This window comes from Crocuta crocuta, unplaced genomic scaffold (genome assembly GCF_008692635.1).
Source record: "Crocuta crocuta isolate KB4526 unplaced genomic scaffold, BGI_CrCroc_1.0 scaffold141, whole genome shotgun sequence".
NCBI classification, from domain to species: domain Eukaryota; kingdom Metazoa; phylum Chordata; class Mammalia; order Carnivora; family Hyaenidae; genus Crocuta; species Crocuta crocuta.
The window spans coordinates 5,857,893-5,874,996 of NW_027527951.1; the positions used below are offsets into that span (position 1 = coordinate 5,857,893).

General features: G+C 42.7%; 1 protein-coding gene across 1 annotated transcript in view; it reads left to right on the forward strand.

The window, feature by feature from the left end:
* The window catches only part of LOC144221996 (uncharacterized), a 77,823-nt gene continuing 60,719 nt past the window's right edge, over positions 1 to 17,104 (forward strand). The window contains exons 1-3 of the mRNA XM_077752497.1: positions 1 to 146; positions 3,693 to 3,751; positions 6,800 to 6,868. Of these exons, the coding sequence (XP_077608623.1) occupies positions 1 to 146; positions 3,693 to 3,751; positions 6,800 to 6,868 (274 nt within the window). The remainder of the gene's footprint in view (positions 147 to 3,692; positions 3,752 to 6,799; positions 6,869 to 17,104) is intronic.

Below are 17,104 nucleotides of genomic sequence, written 5' to 3' on the forward strand. Positions count from 1 at the left end.
ATGGCCGTGACGACTGATGGTCCTCCTTTGAGCTGCTGGCCTTGGGGACCCCGCAGTCCCCCCCTTCCTCCCTCTCCCTCCCTAACCCCACACCTTCAGACCTCCTCCTCCCCTCCACCCGCGGCTGCCGGAGCCCCCACACGCCGGTGAGTGGGAAGCCCAGACGCCACCAAGGCGGGCCTCAGGCTAGAGGCGGGAGGGGGTGGGGTGGGGTGACGGTGGGGAGCGCAGCCGCAGGCGGCGCGCGGAGAGACCTGAGGCACCGACTGGCTGCCTCCTGCCCACGTGGCCCAGGGCTTCCGGGAGCTGGAGCTCCTAAACTCGGTCCAGGCTGGCCGTCGGCGGGCCCAGCTCAAGGCCTGAGCCTGAAGCCTGGGCTGGCTCTTATCTAACTTTTGGAAGCCGCCTAGGTTGCAGCTAGAGAAAGGGGTCTAATTCGGGGCTGTCCACCTGCGCACTGAAATGGGACGACTGGTTTCTCCTGGTGATCTTTTTCTTTCTGCCGGAGAGGCTGAGACCTCAGAGAGAGCTTCTTGGTTGGGCAAGGCTGAAGCCAGACCTCTAAAGGCAGGCATCTTCCCCCTCCATCTTCACCTTAGGCGTTTTGAGAGCTCGCCAGGGAGTGAAGGGGTGAAGCGTTAAGTGCAGGCTTGGTGCAGGCCACTCACCTAACATTTTATGCAGTTTTTCCATTATTCACTTTCTCTAAGTCTTATACTCTTCACTACTGCGTATCCTTCTTGAAGGCAAGGGCTCCCTCTTACACTTGTTCTGTTGGTTCCTTGATGGATGTATTTTTATATACTGAATATATTTTAAATATATAATCCACCTATTTGTCTACAACTTTTTGTGGCAGATGTAGTCTTTGAAGCTAGGTATAAAACCGTGTGCAGGGAAGTCTGCCTCTCACACCAATTGTCCTGCGATCCATGGTTAATGGGCATATTCTCTGAGTACTGTGGGGGTGGGGGGGCCTGGGGGTGGATAANCACTGTTTCACCTAGCTCAATTTCAGAGCTTTCAAGTCTCAGCTTAATTTTCATTCCTCTGAGAAATCTGTTGTGACCTTTCCTCCACAAAATTAGGAAACAGATCCTGGGGGCACATGGGTGGCTCAGCCGGGTTAAGCTTTGGACTCTTGATTTCAGCTCAGGTCCTGATCTCAGAGTTTGTGAAATCCAGCCCCACTTTGGTCTCTGTCCTGATAACACAGAGCCTGCTTGGGATTCTCTCTCCCTCTCTCTCTGATCCTCCTTGGCTGTCCCTCTCCCCCATTCTCTATTTCTCTCTCTCTCAAAATGAATAAATAAACATTAAAAAATAATAATTTCTAATTTGAGGAATTCATTGAACTTTTTTACTGGCCTAATCAATATATAGCTAATATTTTGATATATTCCATGAATATTTGAAAAGGCTGTGTTTTTTTTTTATTGGGCAGGAAATCTGTACCTGTTTATTGAATTGTGTGATGTATTCCTCTACATCTACATTTCTATGTAAATTGGATCTGTTGATTTTTGAGTGATAGGTTAACATCTAATGCTTTATTTAAGGGTTTGTCAGTAGATATTTGTTCTGCTATCAGGTTTTGCAGTATATATTTTGAATCTGTTAATAGGTGCACAAAGGTTCCTGACCATTACATGTATTTAGTGGATCATAACTTTTATAAATATAAAATATTCTTCTAGTACTCTTTAAGACTTTCAACTTTGATTTCAAATTGGTCTGATATTATTGTTTTTTTTATTCGTATCTACCTTGTAGATCGATTTTTTTTCGGTTGCTTCTGTTCCTCTTTTTTGGACTTTTATTATTTTGCTCGTCTTTTATTACATTCAATGAAAAAGAGAAAGCAGTGAGTCTGATGGCGATTTCTACCATTTTTGTGATCATTTTCCAAATTGTGTTAATATAATGTTGATATTTTTCTTGTTTCTGTTCAGATAGCTCTGTTCTGGAGTCACTAAAATCTTTCGTTCTCCAAGGGAGGAGCAATGAGGGTGTCTCAGAGGCTGGTCAGTGCCCTGGTCGCTGATGTCTTTCCGGAGGACAGGGAGTTCCTATGTACACCCATAACTCTGGGGTAGTTCACCTGCACTGAGCAGTGCTCATTTTGATAAGCTTACCTTTATGTGTTTGTCCCTACTTTTAGTTTTGAATTCCATACTGGTTTGAATTGTCTCAAGTAAAGCTTATGCGTGAAAAATCCACACTCAGGTGGTTTTTATGGTTTTATACTATACACTATGGACATCAAGTAAAATCTAGACACTAATAGTTAACTGTATTAAAAGTATGTCTGTAACGGTAAAAAGTCCTATTGACATCTATTAGTCCAAGCTATAAAAAAAGTAAAATCACCTACCTCCTTCCAATTCAGTCAATGGGTATTTATTTTCATTGTGTTATTAGAAGATCTGACAACTGATCTATTTCTCTTAGCCTAGTTTTCATACTCTGAGTCACCTAATCTACTCACCTGAAAGAGAGATTTGGTATGCTGGTTTTATGATATGTCTTTGCATAACTTTCTGTGATTTGTCCTACAGCATTTTTGGCACATTCCCTGAAATTCCAAATTTATTTTTCTTTCCCATTTGTTTTGGGAAATGTTCTTTCTTGGGAGACATTTTCCTTTTCTCAAAAAAACAACTTTTAATGTTTGTTTATTTTTGAGAGACAGAGCACAAGTTGGGGAGGGGCAGAGAGAGAGGGAGACACAGAATCTGAAGCAGGCTCCCTCCAGCTGCCCAGTGCGGGCCTCGAACCCGCAAAACTGTGAGATCATGACCTGAGCCAAAGTCGAAGCTCAACTAATTGAGCCACCCAGGCACCCTGCCTTTTTTCCTTTTTAACATCACAACCTCTATACTGAAATGTATTCAGTCTTCAGTCTTAATGAGCAATTTATTGAAAATATTTCATCTAAGTAGTTTGGTTGGAGATTCATTCATTCATTCATTTATTTAGGCCTGGGGCATGATTTTGAGAGAACATGTAATTGTGACCACATTTTATCAATCATCTGGTACTCATTTCTAGTTGTGTTACCCATCTTTGAGCAAGCACTCGGGACTAATTGAACATTTGCTCTAACTCATGCAAAAGGCTGCTTCCTAGAAATTGATTTGGTGATTTTTAAAAATGCGTCTAGAATAAGGATCCCCATTACATTTCACATTGGAAAAAAGAAGCAATATGCATGATTGACACCACAAGGAATGTCTGTGTGCTGCGTGTGTACACCTTTTTGCGGTCATTATATCGAACATGACTCATTTTGAGACTATAACCTTGAGTTGTCATTGCTTTAGAAAACGTGGACTGGTTAGGACATCCATTAATGTCCTAGAACAAACGCTCTATAGCAGAGTCCCCAAGGGAGGCAGAGATTTTACTGGTCTCCAGACACAGGAATCCATTTGTTGGAGCATATGCTGAGTGTGATGAGCTGGAAAATGAAGTTAATTTCTGTGTCAGACCAAAGTAGGCGCAAGACAGAGTCACTGGATAAAATGAAGCCTGCGTATCCTTGAGAGGGAGGAATAACTGTATTTTTCCAGATTGGGTCACACTTTTTTGGTTTATTCGACAAGGCTCACATCAAGCAGTAAAGAGGAACAGAATCTAAGAACTCCACGTTGGTGTCTAGGAAGCTCTCATTGTGATATCTTTAATTTCAGGTTTTACTTCATGCAGAGTAGTAGAAGAGAGGACAATACCTCATCACTAAAAGCATCCTGTAAGTGGAAAAGCTATTAATATTCTCACAAGTTCTTCTAGTTGAAGTTTTAAAACAGAAGAATTGTAATTTCCTGTCTTCCATCTGGGTCACTTGATTATCAAAGCAGGAACAGTACAACATTTTTATTTTATATTTATTAGTAGGAGGTGGTTTTAAGTTTTGTGGATTTTTTTAAATGTTTATATATTTTTGACAGAGAGAGAGACAGATGGATAGAGCGCGAGAGGGGAGGGGCAGAGAGAGGGAGAGAGGGAGACACAGAATTCAAAGCAGGCTCCAGGCTATGTGCTGTCAGCACAGAGCTGGACATGGGGCTCAAACCCACAAACTGTGAGACCAGGACCTGAGCTGAAGTCAGATGCTTAAGTGACTGAGCCACCCAGGGGTCCCTTGTGGGGATTTTTTAGTAGTCTCTTCACCCGACATGGGGCTGGCACTCATGACCTCAATATCAAGAATGGCATCCATTTCCGACTAAGCCAGCTGAGAGCCTCTGCCCTGACTGACTGACTCATTCACTTACTTTAATTTCTATTTTAAGAGAGAAAGAGAGAGAGCGTGAGCGCACAAACAGGGGAGAGTGGCAGAAGGGGGAGAGAGAGAAAGGACTGAGAGAGAGAGAGAGAGGGAGAGAGAGAGAGAGGGAGAGAGAGAGAGAGGGAGAGAGAATGAGAATCTTAAGCAGGCTCCACACTCACTGTGGAGCCTTACATGGGACTTGGGACTGGGACCATGACCTGAGCCGAAATCAAGAGTTGGTCACTCAGCCAGCTGAGCCACTCAGGCACCTCTGCCCTGACATTTTTAAACTGACACACAGGGGCGCCTGGGTGGCTCAGGCAGTTAAATGTCTGACTCTTGGTTTCAGCTCAGGTCATGATCTCACAGGTTGTGGGTCGAGCCCCACATTGGGCTCTGTGCTGTGAGCATGGAGCTTGCTTGGGATTCTCTCTCTCCCTCTCTCTGCCCCTCTCCTGATTGTTCTCTCTCTCGGTCTCTCTCAAAATAAATAAAGAAGGAAACAAAAAATTATTAAACATAACATACATTATAATGGAAGCAAAGCCCACATTTCTTTTCTACTCCCCACACCTCCCTACCCCAATGTAGTCAATTGTTTTGTAAGCAGAATATTAGCCTTGCAATCCTGCCTAGTATGATAATTAGCTTGGAGATATTTAAACTGTTGTATTTTAAATTTTACCTATTTTTACATATTGGGGAACTACCTCCTATTTTCTGACAGGAAGATGGTACAGTAATTAAAAGCAGAGGGGCATCTGGATGGCTCAATCAGTTAAGTGTTTGACTTCCTGGCTCAGGTCAGGATCTCATGATTTGTGAGTCCAAGCCCCTCACCAGGCCCTTTGCTGTTATCAGAGAGCCCACTTCAGATCCTCTGTCCCCCTCTCTCTCTGCTCCTCCCTGCCTCTCTCAAAAATAAATAATTGTTTAAAAGAAAAAGCAAAAACAAATAATTAAAAGCATAGACATTAGAGACCGATACAATTAATTGTATGATTTGGGGCAGCAAACTTCTCTGAGCTCAATTTTCTATTTGTAAAATGAGGATAATAATCCCTATCACACAGGCTTTTTGTGTGGATTAAATAAGATATTTTGTAAGTACTTAGAACAATATCTGGTTCAAATATAGTAGCACCTTTGTCACTAACTGCATGATTGATATTATTTAAGTGTTTTTTGAAAACAGGGTAATAGTTTAGTTTTATTTATTTATTTTTTGAATGTTGATTTATTTATGTTGAGAGAGAGAGTGAGTGAGCAGGGAGAACCTGGGGGCTCAGTCAGCATTAAGAGTCAGATGCTTAACCAACTGAGCCACCCGGGCGGGCGCCCTGGGTTATAGTTTAGTTTTAAAGACTTCTACATTGTAACTAAAATTTTTCCTTCAAAAGGTAGTATTCTGAGGCTCCTGGCTGCTCAGTCCATGGAGCATGTGCTTCCTGGTTTCAGGGTTGTGGGTTTAGGCCCCACATTGGGTATAGAAATTACTTAAAAATAAAATTTTTTAAAAAATTAAAAAGGTGATATCTTAATGTGCCAGGTCCTGGTCTGAATACTTGATGGTTGGTTCATGATCATCCCTGTGGTACAGATGAGGAACTTGAAGGGCAGACAGAAAAAGCAATTTGCCCAAGTGCAGTGAGAGCTCTGGCTCTTACACAGGCAAAGCACTGCAGATTTCAATTAAAAAATTTTTTTTAATAAGTAGGAATAGGAAAATAAAACATATATATATGTAATAAAAATATACAATTGGGACACCTGGGTGGCTCAGTTGGTTAAGTGTCCGACTTCAGATTCTGCTTCAGATTCTTGTCTCCCTCTCTCTCTGCCCTTCCCCTGCTTGTGCTCTCTCACTCTCTCTCTCAAAAATAAGTAAATAAATTTAAAAAAAAGAAGAAGAGAGGAAGAAAATGCAAGGTGGTGTATATCTAGATCCTGTCTTATGAAGCTCAGCCATAGGCACTTTTCTAGGAAGACTATACAGCAACACTGTTTTAGAAAATAGCTCAGAATGCAAAACGGAGAGGATCTCAGTCTGCTGCCCGTGGGAAGTTAACCCCTGCACTCCTTGGACAACCACTGGGGAAGCCCCACTGCCCTGATGCTTCAGATGAGTCTGGATATTGTGGGAGGAGCCAGTGAGGTTTGGTGGCCAAGGACCCCAGGGTCAGGCAGGAGCCAGGTGAACCGAGCGGCCTGAAAAGAGGGACCCAGTAGACCAGCTGGGAGACTTATCCTCTCTGATGGTGAAGAAGTTATTTCACCTCTTTTTGTTCACTTTCCATATCTTTAAAATAGGAATAATATCAGCCTTTTAGGACCAGTGTGGAAATTAAATAAAACAATGATTATAGTGACGATAGATGACATATGGTAATAGCATCTAACGTTTCCTGAGCATATTCTAGGTATGTTCCGGGCATGGTGCTAAGCACTGTGCACTAATTGCCTTATAGAATCTCAACAATAATCTTACGAGATATAAAGATAATCTTATCTTTTCTTCATCAACAGATGAGGAAACGAAGGTTAAAAAAGGCTGCACAGCTAGTGAGCCGCAGAGCCCAGATGTGAAGTCTAAGTGTGAGTGACTAATGAGTGTAGATACATAATTAGTACGTTGTTTCGCATTTGTTAATTCATTCGTTCATTCATTCTCTCACCAAATGTTTTTTGGAAACCTTTGCTGTGTCGAGTGTGTTCCAGGTGGGTGATATATGTGAGTGTCAAAACCCAAACCCCTGTGCTCATGAAGTTCAAATTCTAGTGGTGGGGAGTGGGGGAGACATTCACCGGAGAACAGACGTGGTGAAAAAGGAAATGTAGTATGTCGGAAAGCAAGTGCTTTGGAGATCAAACAAGGTCAGGAAGACTGGGGTACAGACAGGTGGTAATTTGACCAAGGGCGGTCAGGGCAGGCGTGAATGTAAGGGTGTCAAGGGTGGGGATCTGGGAAGGAGCCTTCCAGTCTGAGGAGCAAGTATTCTAAGACTTAAGAGCACAATGTGTCTGTGACAGAGGGACAGGGAGGAGGCCAGCGGGTTGGAGCAAAGGCAGGAAGAATGACGGGATACAGTAGCAGGAGTTGAGGAATGCAAGGTTGCAGAACATACGGTCTTGGAGGACCTTGGAAGCCGTCAGAAAGGGTTAGCTTGCACTGGGAGTAACGCAGGCCACACTCTAATGCTACATAACGTAAAAGCACTTGTTGCCTCAAAGCGTTTACGATAATTGCAATCTTTTCATGGCCCTCTGTCCTCACACAGCACTGAATCTGCTCTTGCTAAGATCATTAACAAACTCCTCATTGGCAAATGTGAATACACTTTTAAAATCTTATCAGCTCTGTTGCATTTGGCTTCTACTTGACATTCAGACAAAGTGTGTGTCTTTATATATTTAAGATGCTGTGTATAATAGCTTAAATGCAAAATGATCGTGACCCGCATCCCTGTGTTGAACATTTTAAAATGTGTGATTAGAGTCAAATTGAGAAACGTTGTATAGGTAGAGACTTTGGAGATCAAAGCAACGTTCTTGACCCCAGGCGCGGCTTGTTCAAACTTTCTATTAACTGTGTGGCTTTAGGGAAATTAGTAAATAGTTTTGAGTTTTATTTTCTTGATCTTCAAAAATCTTCAAAAGATTGTTGCGAGTGGCTTATTGCTATACCCATTCTGCAGATGGGCAAACAGAGCCAGAGAGGTTGAGGAACCAACTTTCTATTCCCTTCTGAACAAAGACAAAAATTCATCCGCACCTGTGAAAACTGGAGAGCCTGGTGATCACCCGGGCCTCTATAGAGCACCACCCCAGCTTTGCAAAGGTGGGCTAAGGCAGCAACCGCTCACGGGACCAGAATTCTCTTTCAATGACTTCAGATCCACTCTGACTTACAGTTAAAATCACACTTGAAGCCCTGAGGTTTACAACTCTAGAAAATCATGGCTGGAATAATTTTTGTGTGGCCTAGTAAATGTAAAAGCAGATATACCTGAAGATTAATCTTAGCTATTTAAAATATAATGGCATAGGGGCGCCTGGGTGGCTTAGTTGGTTAAGCGTCCGACTTTCGCTTAGGTCATGATCTTGCGGTTCATGGGTTCGAGCCCCGCGTTGGGCTCTGTGCTGACTGCCAGCCCAGAGCCTGGAGCCTGTTTCAGAGTCTGTGACTCCCTTTCTCTCTGACCCTCCCCTGCTCACGCTCTCTCTCTCTCTCCTAGAAATAAATAAAAAACATTAAAAAAAATTAAAAAGAAAAAAACAGGAAACACTTTTAAAAAAAATAAATAAATAAAATAAAATAAAATAAAATATAATGACACATATTAATATCTATAAAACTTCTAGNCAGACGCTCAACCGACTGAGCCACCGCTCCTCTGGTACCTTCTTAAAATTAGTCCCTGGTGCATCTTTACAACTAGTAAAATTTACATTAATGTAACCAACATGACAGATTTTAACTTATGAAGGAGTTACGAATTGGGGGAAAGCCAAAATTAATGAAGAAAATAAAAGAAAAGCTGCCACATAAATAAAATCAAGGTCTGGTTATTTGGGGGAAAATAGCCCATAGCAAATAGAGAAAACTGACCAAGCTAAAAATAAAAAGAAGTGTCAATAAAAAAAAAAAAACATTAGGAGTAAAAAACAAATCCTGAAAAAGATTTTTTTCACAAGCCCTGAAAAGATGAAAAATGACATTATTACATAAAATATTAATAAGTCTGAAAATATGTACCATTGAATGTAAAAGTATTCTTTGAGTATATTCTATGAACACATAAATTATCAAAGTTGTCTTCAGAAGAGATGAAAATCTGAATAGGGCTGTATCTTCAGAAGGACTGAACATGTTGCCAAAAATCTATTTCCTGAAGAGATATGAAGTTTTACAGGTGTTGTGTGTCTGTGCAACCTTTAAGGAACATCTGATTCCTGCCATTTAAATGGTTCCAGGGGCACCTGGGTGGCTTAGTCAGTTAAGCATCTGACTTCAGTCAGGTCATGATCTTGCAGTCTGTGGGTTCGAGACCCCTGCCTCGGGCTTTGTGCTGACTGTTCAGAGCCTGGAGCCTCCTTTGGATTCTGTGTCTCCGTCTCAGCTCCTCCCCTCCTTGCATGTGTGCTCCCTCTCTCTCAAAAGTAAACGAACATTTTAGAAAATTAAAACATTAAATAAAATGGTTCCAAGTTACAAGAAAAGTTGGAAAAGTTCCCCAAGTCGTGGGGGAAAAGATATAAACGGTAGTCTACAAGTTCAATACTTGTCCAGATCTGGTTAGAAAATATTAGCATCGTCTATGCCTCACTGAGTTTCCTAAGGAACCAAAGCTGGCATGAGCCAGCTCATGAGCAAAAATGTGGCAGAGAGCTCAGTTTGTACTACCTGGGTAAAACACAGTCCTTAGCACAAGGTGTGGCAGGAGATGAAGCCAACCTCCCCCATCATGGGGGCTCTGCTCCCCTTCCTGGATCCTGTGCCTGCTGGAACTTCCTTTTTTGGCAAACAGTGCGAGGGGAAGCACTACACACCTTGAGCTTAAATCCTCAAGTTAACACTTAATGGAAGTGGTATGATTTCTCTCTTCCCTCCTGCTTCCTATCTTTCTGCATTCTCATTGTTTTAAAAACTTGGAGACCACACTTTATTTTATTTTCACACTTTAAAAAATAATTTACTTATGTTTTAATTTACATCCAAGTAGTTAGCATATAGTACAACAGTGATTTCAGGAGTAGATTCCTTAATGCCCCTTACCCATTTAGCCCATCCCCTGTCCCACACCCCCTCCAGCAACCCTCTGTTTGTTCTCCATATTTAAGAGTCTCTTCAGCTGTTTTTATATTATTTTTGCTTCCCTTCCCTTATTTTCATATGTTTTGTATCTCAAAGTCCTCATATGAGTAAATTCCTATTTTTGTCTTTCTCTGACTAATTTCGCCTAGCATACTGCCCTCTAGTTTCATCCATGTAGTTGCAAATGGCAAGATTTCATTCTTTTTGATTGCTGAGTACATACACAATGGAGTATTGTCAATAGCACTGCTATAAACATTGGGGCACATGTGCCCCTTCTGACTGTAGCCATATTTAACTATACTACTCAGTGGCACTGAGTACATTCCCATTTTTGTAAGCATCGCCACCATTCTGCTCCAGAACTTTTTCATCTTCCTCCTGACATTTTTAAAGAAATGTTTATTAATTTAAGTTATATGTATACCCAGCTAGGTCTCAAACTCCAGACCTGAGATCCAGAGTCACCTGCCCTTCTGACTCGCCAGCCAGGCGCCCCCCTTCTTGACATTTTTAATGAATACCAATTGTAAGCCAGGCAGATGACGCTGGAGACAACCAATGAGCAAGATAAAATTGCCCCCAGACTCTCAAAACACTGGCAGGAAAAATTTTCATTTCAAAGCTACAGCTTTTCAGTCTTGCAAATGATGGGCTTGAATTCATCTTTGGGCCTGACAGTTTCTTGGTGTGGATACATCACCTGAATCTAGTGCATACAAACACATTATTGAAAAGTGTAAATTGCTTTGACGGTAATGTAAATGACTGTTTCAGTCCTTATCTGTGGGTTGGTTACCTTCTCACTCCCACCTTTGAGACATTCTCTGCCCTTCTCCAGAGGATGGCTTTTGTGGAGTCCTCACAGCCCCTGTTTTATTTATGTATTTATTATTTTAAATATAATTTATTGTCAAATTGGCTTACATACAACACCCAGTGCTCATCCCAACAAGTGCCCTCCTCAGTGCCCATCACCCATTTTCTCCTCTCCCCCCTCCCCCCCATCCACCCTCAGTTTGTTCTCTGTATTTAAATGTCTCTTGTGGTTTGCCTCCTCCCTCTCTGTTTGTAACTATTTTCCCCCTTACCTTCCCCCATGGTCTTCTGTTAGTTTCTTGAGATCCACATATGAGTGAAAACATATGATATCTGTCCTTCCCTGACTGACTTTTTTTTTAATGTTTTTATTTACTTCTGAGAGAGACAGCATGAGCAGGGGAGGGTCAAAGAGAGAGGGAGACACAGAATCTGAAGCAGGCTCCAGGCTCTGAGCTGGCTGTCAGCACAGAGCCCAACGCGGGCTCGAACCCACTAAACCTGAGCCGAAGTTGGACGCTCAACCGACTGAGCCACCCAGGCACCCCTTTCCCTGACTGACTTATTTCACTCAGCATAATACTTTCCAGTTCCATCCGTGTTGCTGTAACTGGCATGATTTCATTCTTTCTCATTGTCAAGTAGTATTCCATTGTATAGATAAACCACATCTTCTTGATCCATTCCTCGGTCAATGGACATTTAGTCTCTTTCCATGATTTGGCTATTGTTGAGAGTGCTGCTATGAACATTGGGGTACATGTGCCCCTGTGCATCAGCACTCCTGTATTCCTTGGGTAAATTCCTAGCAGTGCTATTGCTGGGTCATAGGGAAGTTCTACTGTTCATTTTTGGAGGAATCTCCATACTGTTTTCCAGGGCAGCTACACCAGTTTGCATCCCCACCAACAGTGCAAGAGGGTTCCTGTTTCTCTACATCCTCGCCAACATCTGTGGTTTCCTGATTTGTTCATTTTAGCCCCTCTGACCAGTGTGAGGTGGTATCTCAGTGTGGCTTTGATTTGTATTTCCCTGATGATGAGGGACGCTGAGCATCTCTTCATGTGTCTGTTGTTGTGGCCCCAGTTTTAAATGTTGTATGGTCCCCAGGCTTCTCTTTTCTCTGCCTGTCTGCACAGTCTCTCTAGAGATCTCAGTCACTCCCTTGGCTTCGAATACCACATTTATGCACTTGGTTCCCAAGCCTTTCTTTCCAATCCAGACTGTCCCTTCCATCTGCATGACCCACAGGCACATCTAGATAGAAGCAACAATAGTAACCATCATCGCTGTCTCAAGGCACGGCACCTACCTACCCGGATGCCAAGTCGGAAATAAAGGGCTCATCCTTGATCTCTACCTTCCTCTCCCTGGACACAATGTCTGCTCCCCCCAATTCTATCTTCTTGTGTCCTTTAAACTTGCTCACTTCTTTCCACCTGTACCGCCAACACATAGCCTGAACCACTCTGCATTCTCCTGCTTTTCGGATAGCTTCTGGATGGATTCCCTTCCACCACTCCCTTCTCCACACAGCAGCCTGACATTTGAAAAGCACAAATTGGATTTTAATACTCAGTTCTTAGAGCCCTTCAGTGGCATTCCCGTTGTTCTTAGGAAAAGTCCAATTGCTTTAACGTGCGTGCAGAACCCGGCCTGATCTGGCTTCTGCCGGCCTTTACAGCGTCATGTGGAGCCCCATCTCCTTTCCTGTGACCCTGGGATTCAGGAACATTGCTCATTTCCCATGGGTTCCCCCTTCCCTGGGGCTGAACGGTCTCCTCCCTTCTGTCCTCTCCAGGCTCTTTGCCAAGTCAACTTAGTTTTAGGTTTCAGCTTATATGCCTCTTCTTCCAGGAAGCCTGCCCACTTCCCCTCTCCACACACACGGGTTAGGTCACCCCTTATATTGTTCCTGTTGCATCTGGCATGGAGAAGGAATGAATTCGCAGGATGTGTGCAGGGCAAACCGAGAAGCCTGCTGTTGCTCACAAGGCAAAGGGCAAGGTGGCAGTAGAATAGAAGGGCCGGTAGCAGCTGTTGTGGGAAGAACTGAGAAGATGGGAAGAGTGAAGGGCGTAGGCTTTGGGAAGAGCTGGATATGGGTTAGGGCGGTGAGTTAGCTGCTCTCATTAGGAAAGTGATCATTTATTTATTTGTTTATTTGTTTATTTATTTATTTATTTTTAGGACTGATTTTAGGCAAGTTACTCACTTTCTCTACACTTTAGTATTTTAGATTTAATGGGATGCTTAAATGAGGTAATGCTTTGGAAAGGATGCAGGGGGTTAGGACAAGTTGGCAGTGATCTCAGGCCTTTTGGGGATCAGGGTCTGGCTTGAGGCTGGCTGTGTGGATTTGGGAGCCGTCAGCATGTGGGCAAAAGCTAAAATCAGAAGGAAGCTGAGGTTGCCAAGGAGGGGTGGAGGGGTGTGTGCAAGAGAGGATGGGGTTGCACCTGGGGAGCGCCAGCATCTATACAGCGGGTGCCCAGCCCCGCCTGGCACATGGCAGACACCCAGTACACTTCATATGGAGACCTATGGGCGAAATGACTAGGTTCTTCTGATGGAATCTTAGTCCTTTTTAGTTATTTCCCCAAATTCTGGTCTTTTGTCAAAAGGAAACATTTCCCAGTAGCCCAGTGGATGGGAGAGTTTGGGTCTGTTTTGAACGAGTTGCAATTTTCTGGATTGATAGCTCATCTGTGGATGGACTCCTAGCCAGAGGGGTGTAGGGGGAGAGCTCAAACACCCATCTTGCCTTCTGTTATGCCACTGGGAGCCGGTATCTTAGGCTGTAGCTCCTGACTGAGCAGTTCCAGGATGCCAGGGCCCTGTGTGAGCTCCTGCAGTCCTTGACCTGGGCCTTGGTGACAGGCATTGTTATGACTTCCATGAAAAAGAAAAAGTTGAGGGACACCTGGGTGACGCAGTGAGTTAAGCGTCCCACTCTTCGTCTTGGCTTAGGTCACATTCTCACATTTCCATTCCTGTGATTGAACCCCGAGTCAGGCTCTGTAGAGCCTGCTTGGGATTCTCTCTCTCCCCCTCTCTCTGCCCCTCTGCTGCTCTTTCTCTCTATCTCTCAAAATAAATAAGTAAACTTAAAAAAGAAAAAAGAAAGGCAGATCACAATTTTTGCTTGTTCCTTGTATCTTATATGATTGAAGTGTTACCTGGGTGGCTCAGTCGGTTAAGTGTCTGGTTAAGTGTCTGACTCTTGGTTTCTGCTCAGGTCATGCTCTCACAGTTGGTGAGATCGAGCCCCACCTGGCTCTGTGCTGACAGCATGGGGCCTGCTTGGGTTTCTCTCTCCCTCCATCCCCCTCTCTGCCCATTCCCCATTTGTAATCTCTCTCTCTCTCTCTTTCAAAATAAATAATTAAACATTTTAAAAAATATTTATTTATTTAAGTAATCTCTATGCCCAACATGGGACTTGAACTCATGACCCCAAGATCAAGAGTCATATGCTTTCTGGACTAAGCTAGCAAGGCAGCCCTCTTCCCTAAACTTGGTGGGGATGTCACTTTTGTATAGATCTCTGTAACCAGGAGAAGATAGTTTAAATCAGTCATATTTCTTTTCTTTTCTTTTTTAATTTATTTATTTTGAGGGAGGGGAGGGACAGAGACAGAGAGAGGGAGAGACTGAGAATCCCAAGAAGTTTCCATGCTCTGCGAGAGCCCCAGACAAAACTCAAACTCACAAACCGTGAGATCATGACCTGAGCCAAAATCAAGAATCAGATGTTTAAGCAACTGAGCCACCCAGGCGCCCTGAAATCAGTTGTATTTCTAAAGCCATGGTTGTCATTTAAAAAAAAAATTTTTTTTTAATCTTTATTTATTTTTGAGAGTGAGACAAAGAGAGACTGAGTGGCGCACGGGAGAGGCAGACACAGAATCTCAAACAGGCTCCAGGGTCTGAGCTGTCAGCACAGAGCCCAACACGGGGCTTGAACTCACAAACTGTGAGGTCATGACCTGAGCTGAAGTCGGACGCTGAACTGACTGAGCCACCCAGGCGTCCCTAAAGCCGTTGTTTTCAAAGTGGGGTTCCGGGACCAGCACTATCAGCATCACCTGGGGAAATATAAATTCTCTAGCCTCACCCAGACTACTGAATCACACACTCTGGTAGCGGGGCCAATAATATGTGTTTTAATAAGCCCTTCAGTTGATTCTGAGATCTAGAGCTATGCTCTCCAGTACTGTGTTCATTAACTACATGTGGCTAATGAGCACTTGAAATGTAGCTAGTCTCAGTTTACATGAGCTGTAAGTATAAAATACACACCAGATTTCAAAAGTTTAGTCTGAAAAAGGAAAGCGCAAAGGGTACCTGGCTGGCTCAGTTGGTAGTGCATGCAACTCTTGATCTCAGGATTGTAAGTTTGAGCCCCACGTTGGGTATAGAGATTACTTAAAAATAAAGTCTTTTAAAAAAAAGCACAATATCTTGTCCATTGTTGGATGAATGAATAAAAAAAAGTGGTATATATATATATATATATATACACACACACACACACTAGAATATTATTCAGCCATGAAGAAAAGAAAATCTTGCCATTTGTGACAATATGGAAGGACCTGAGGGCATCCTGCTGAGTGAAACTAGTCAGACAGTAAAAGACAAATACTGTATGATCTCACTTATACTTGGAATCTAACAAAGCTGACCTCAGAAAACAGAGTAGCAAGGCAGCTGCCAAGGGCTGGGGAGTGAGGAAATGGGAAGATGTTGGTTAAGTATGCAAACTTGCGCTTATAACATGAGTAAATTCTGGCAATCTAATGTATAGTATGATGAGTAGTTAACACTATTGTATTATTTTCCTGAAAGTTGCTAAGAAAATTGACCTTATTTGTTCTCAAATCACACACACACACACACACACACACACACACAGAGGAAGTGTTGGAGGTATTAATGAACATTATTGTGGGGGCCACTTGGTGGCTCATTTGGTTAAAGTGTCTGATTTTAGCTCAAGTCCTGATCTCATGGTTTGTGAGTTTGAGCCCCTCGTTGGCTCTTGCTGACAGCTCAGAGCCCGGAGCCTGCTTCAGATTCTGTGTCTCCCTCTCTCTCTGCCCTTCCCCTGCTCTCAATCTCTCTCTCAAAAATAAATAAAACAAACAAACAAAAACCTAACATTATTGTGGTGATCATTCACAATATATACATGTATTTAACCATCACACTGTACACCTTAAACTTACACAATGTTATATGTCAATTATATCTCAATAAAGCTGGAGGGTGGAAAGCATAATATCTCATTAATAATTTTATATTGCTTATACATTACAATAACATTTTTGTTTTTTGTTTTGTTTTGTTTTTTTAATATTTTTTTAATTTTTTTTAATTTACTTTTTTTTATTTCTAGGAGAGAGAGAGAGAGACAGCATGAGCAGGGGAGGGTCAGAGAGAGAGGGAGTCACAGACTGAAACAGGCTCCAGGCTCTGAGCTGGCAATCAGCACAGAGACCGACGCGGGGCTCGAACCCACGAACCGTGAGATCCTGACCTAAGCGAAAGTCGGACGCTTAACCGACTAAGCCACCCAGGCGCCCCTACAATAACATTTTTGATGGTTTGGAGTATAAACCATATGCTGTCAAAATTAATTTCACTTGAATGTGGCTACTAGAAAATTTTAAATATTTCCATTGGATAATGCTGGCTTGGAATATTGGAATATTCCCTCAGTAGTAAGGGACTCCATTCAGAGTTTGGGTTTAGGGGAGAGGCGTTTCTTGTTACCTCTTTTGTCAGTCATCATCATCATCACCATCATCAAATTCTTTCTCTGGCCTTGGGCAACACTTACCTGATGTCCTGAATAATGGAGGTCCCCAAACAGTGAGATCACATAGGACTGTTTCAGCAAGAAAAATGGCTATAATTGGAGAGTATGCAATCTTCATAGGACCATTAGTATATTACTGTATTCCAGTCTGGCTGCATTAAAAAGTAAGATTAAAAAAAAAAAAAAGATGGTTAAAATCAAGTAAATTATCTGTCTTGAAATAAAATTGCCTCCTTAGTTTGCCCTTGCACAGTTTAGCATCAGTGCCTTATTGATCAGAATTAGGAAGTTAATAAGGTTTGGGCTAATTAATCAGATGGGTAGGGACTGGAACTGCACTGCAAGGCTTAATCAAGTCATCAAAGCTCTCAAG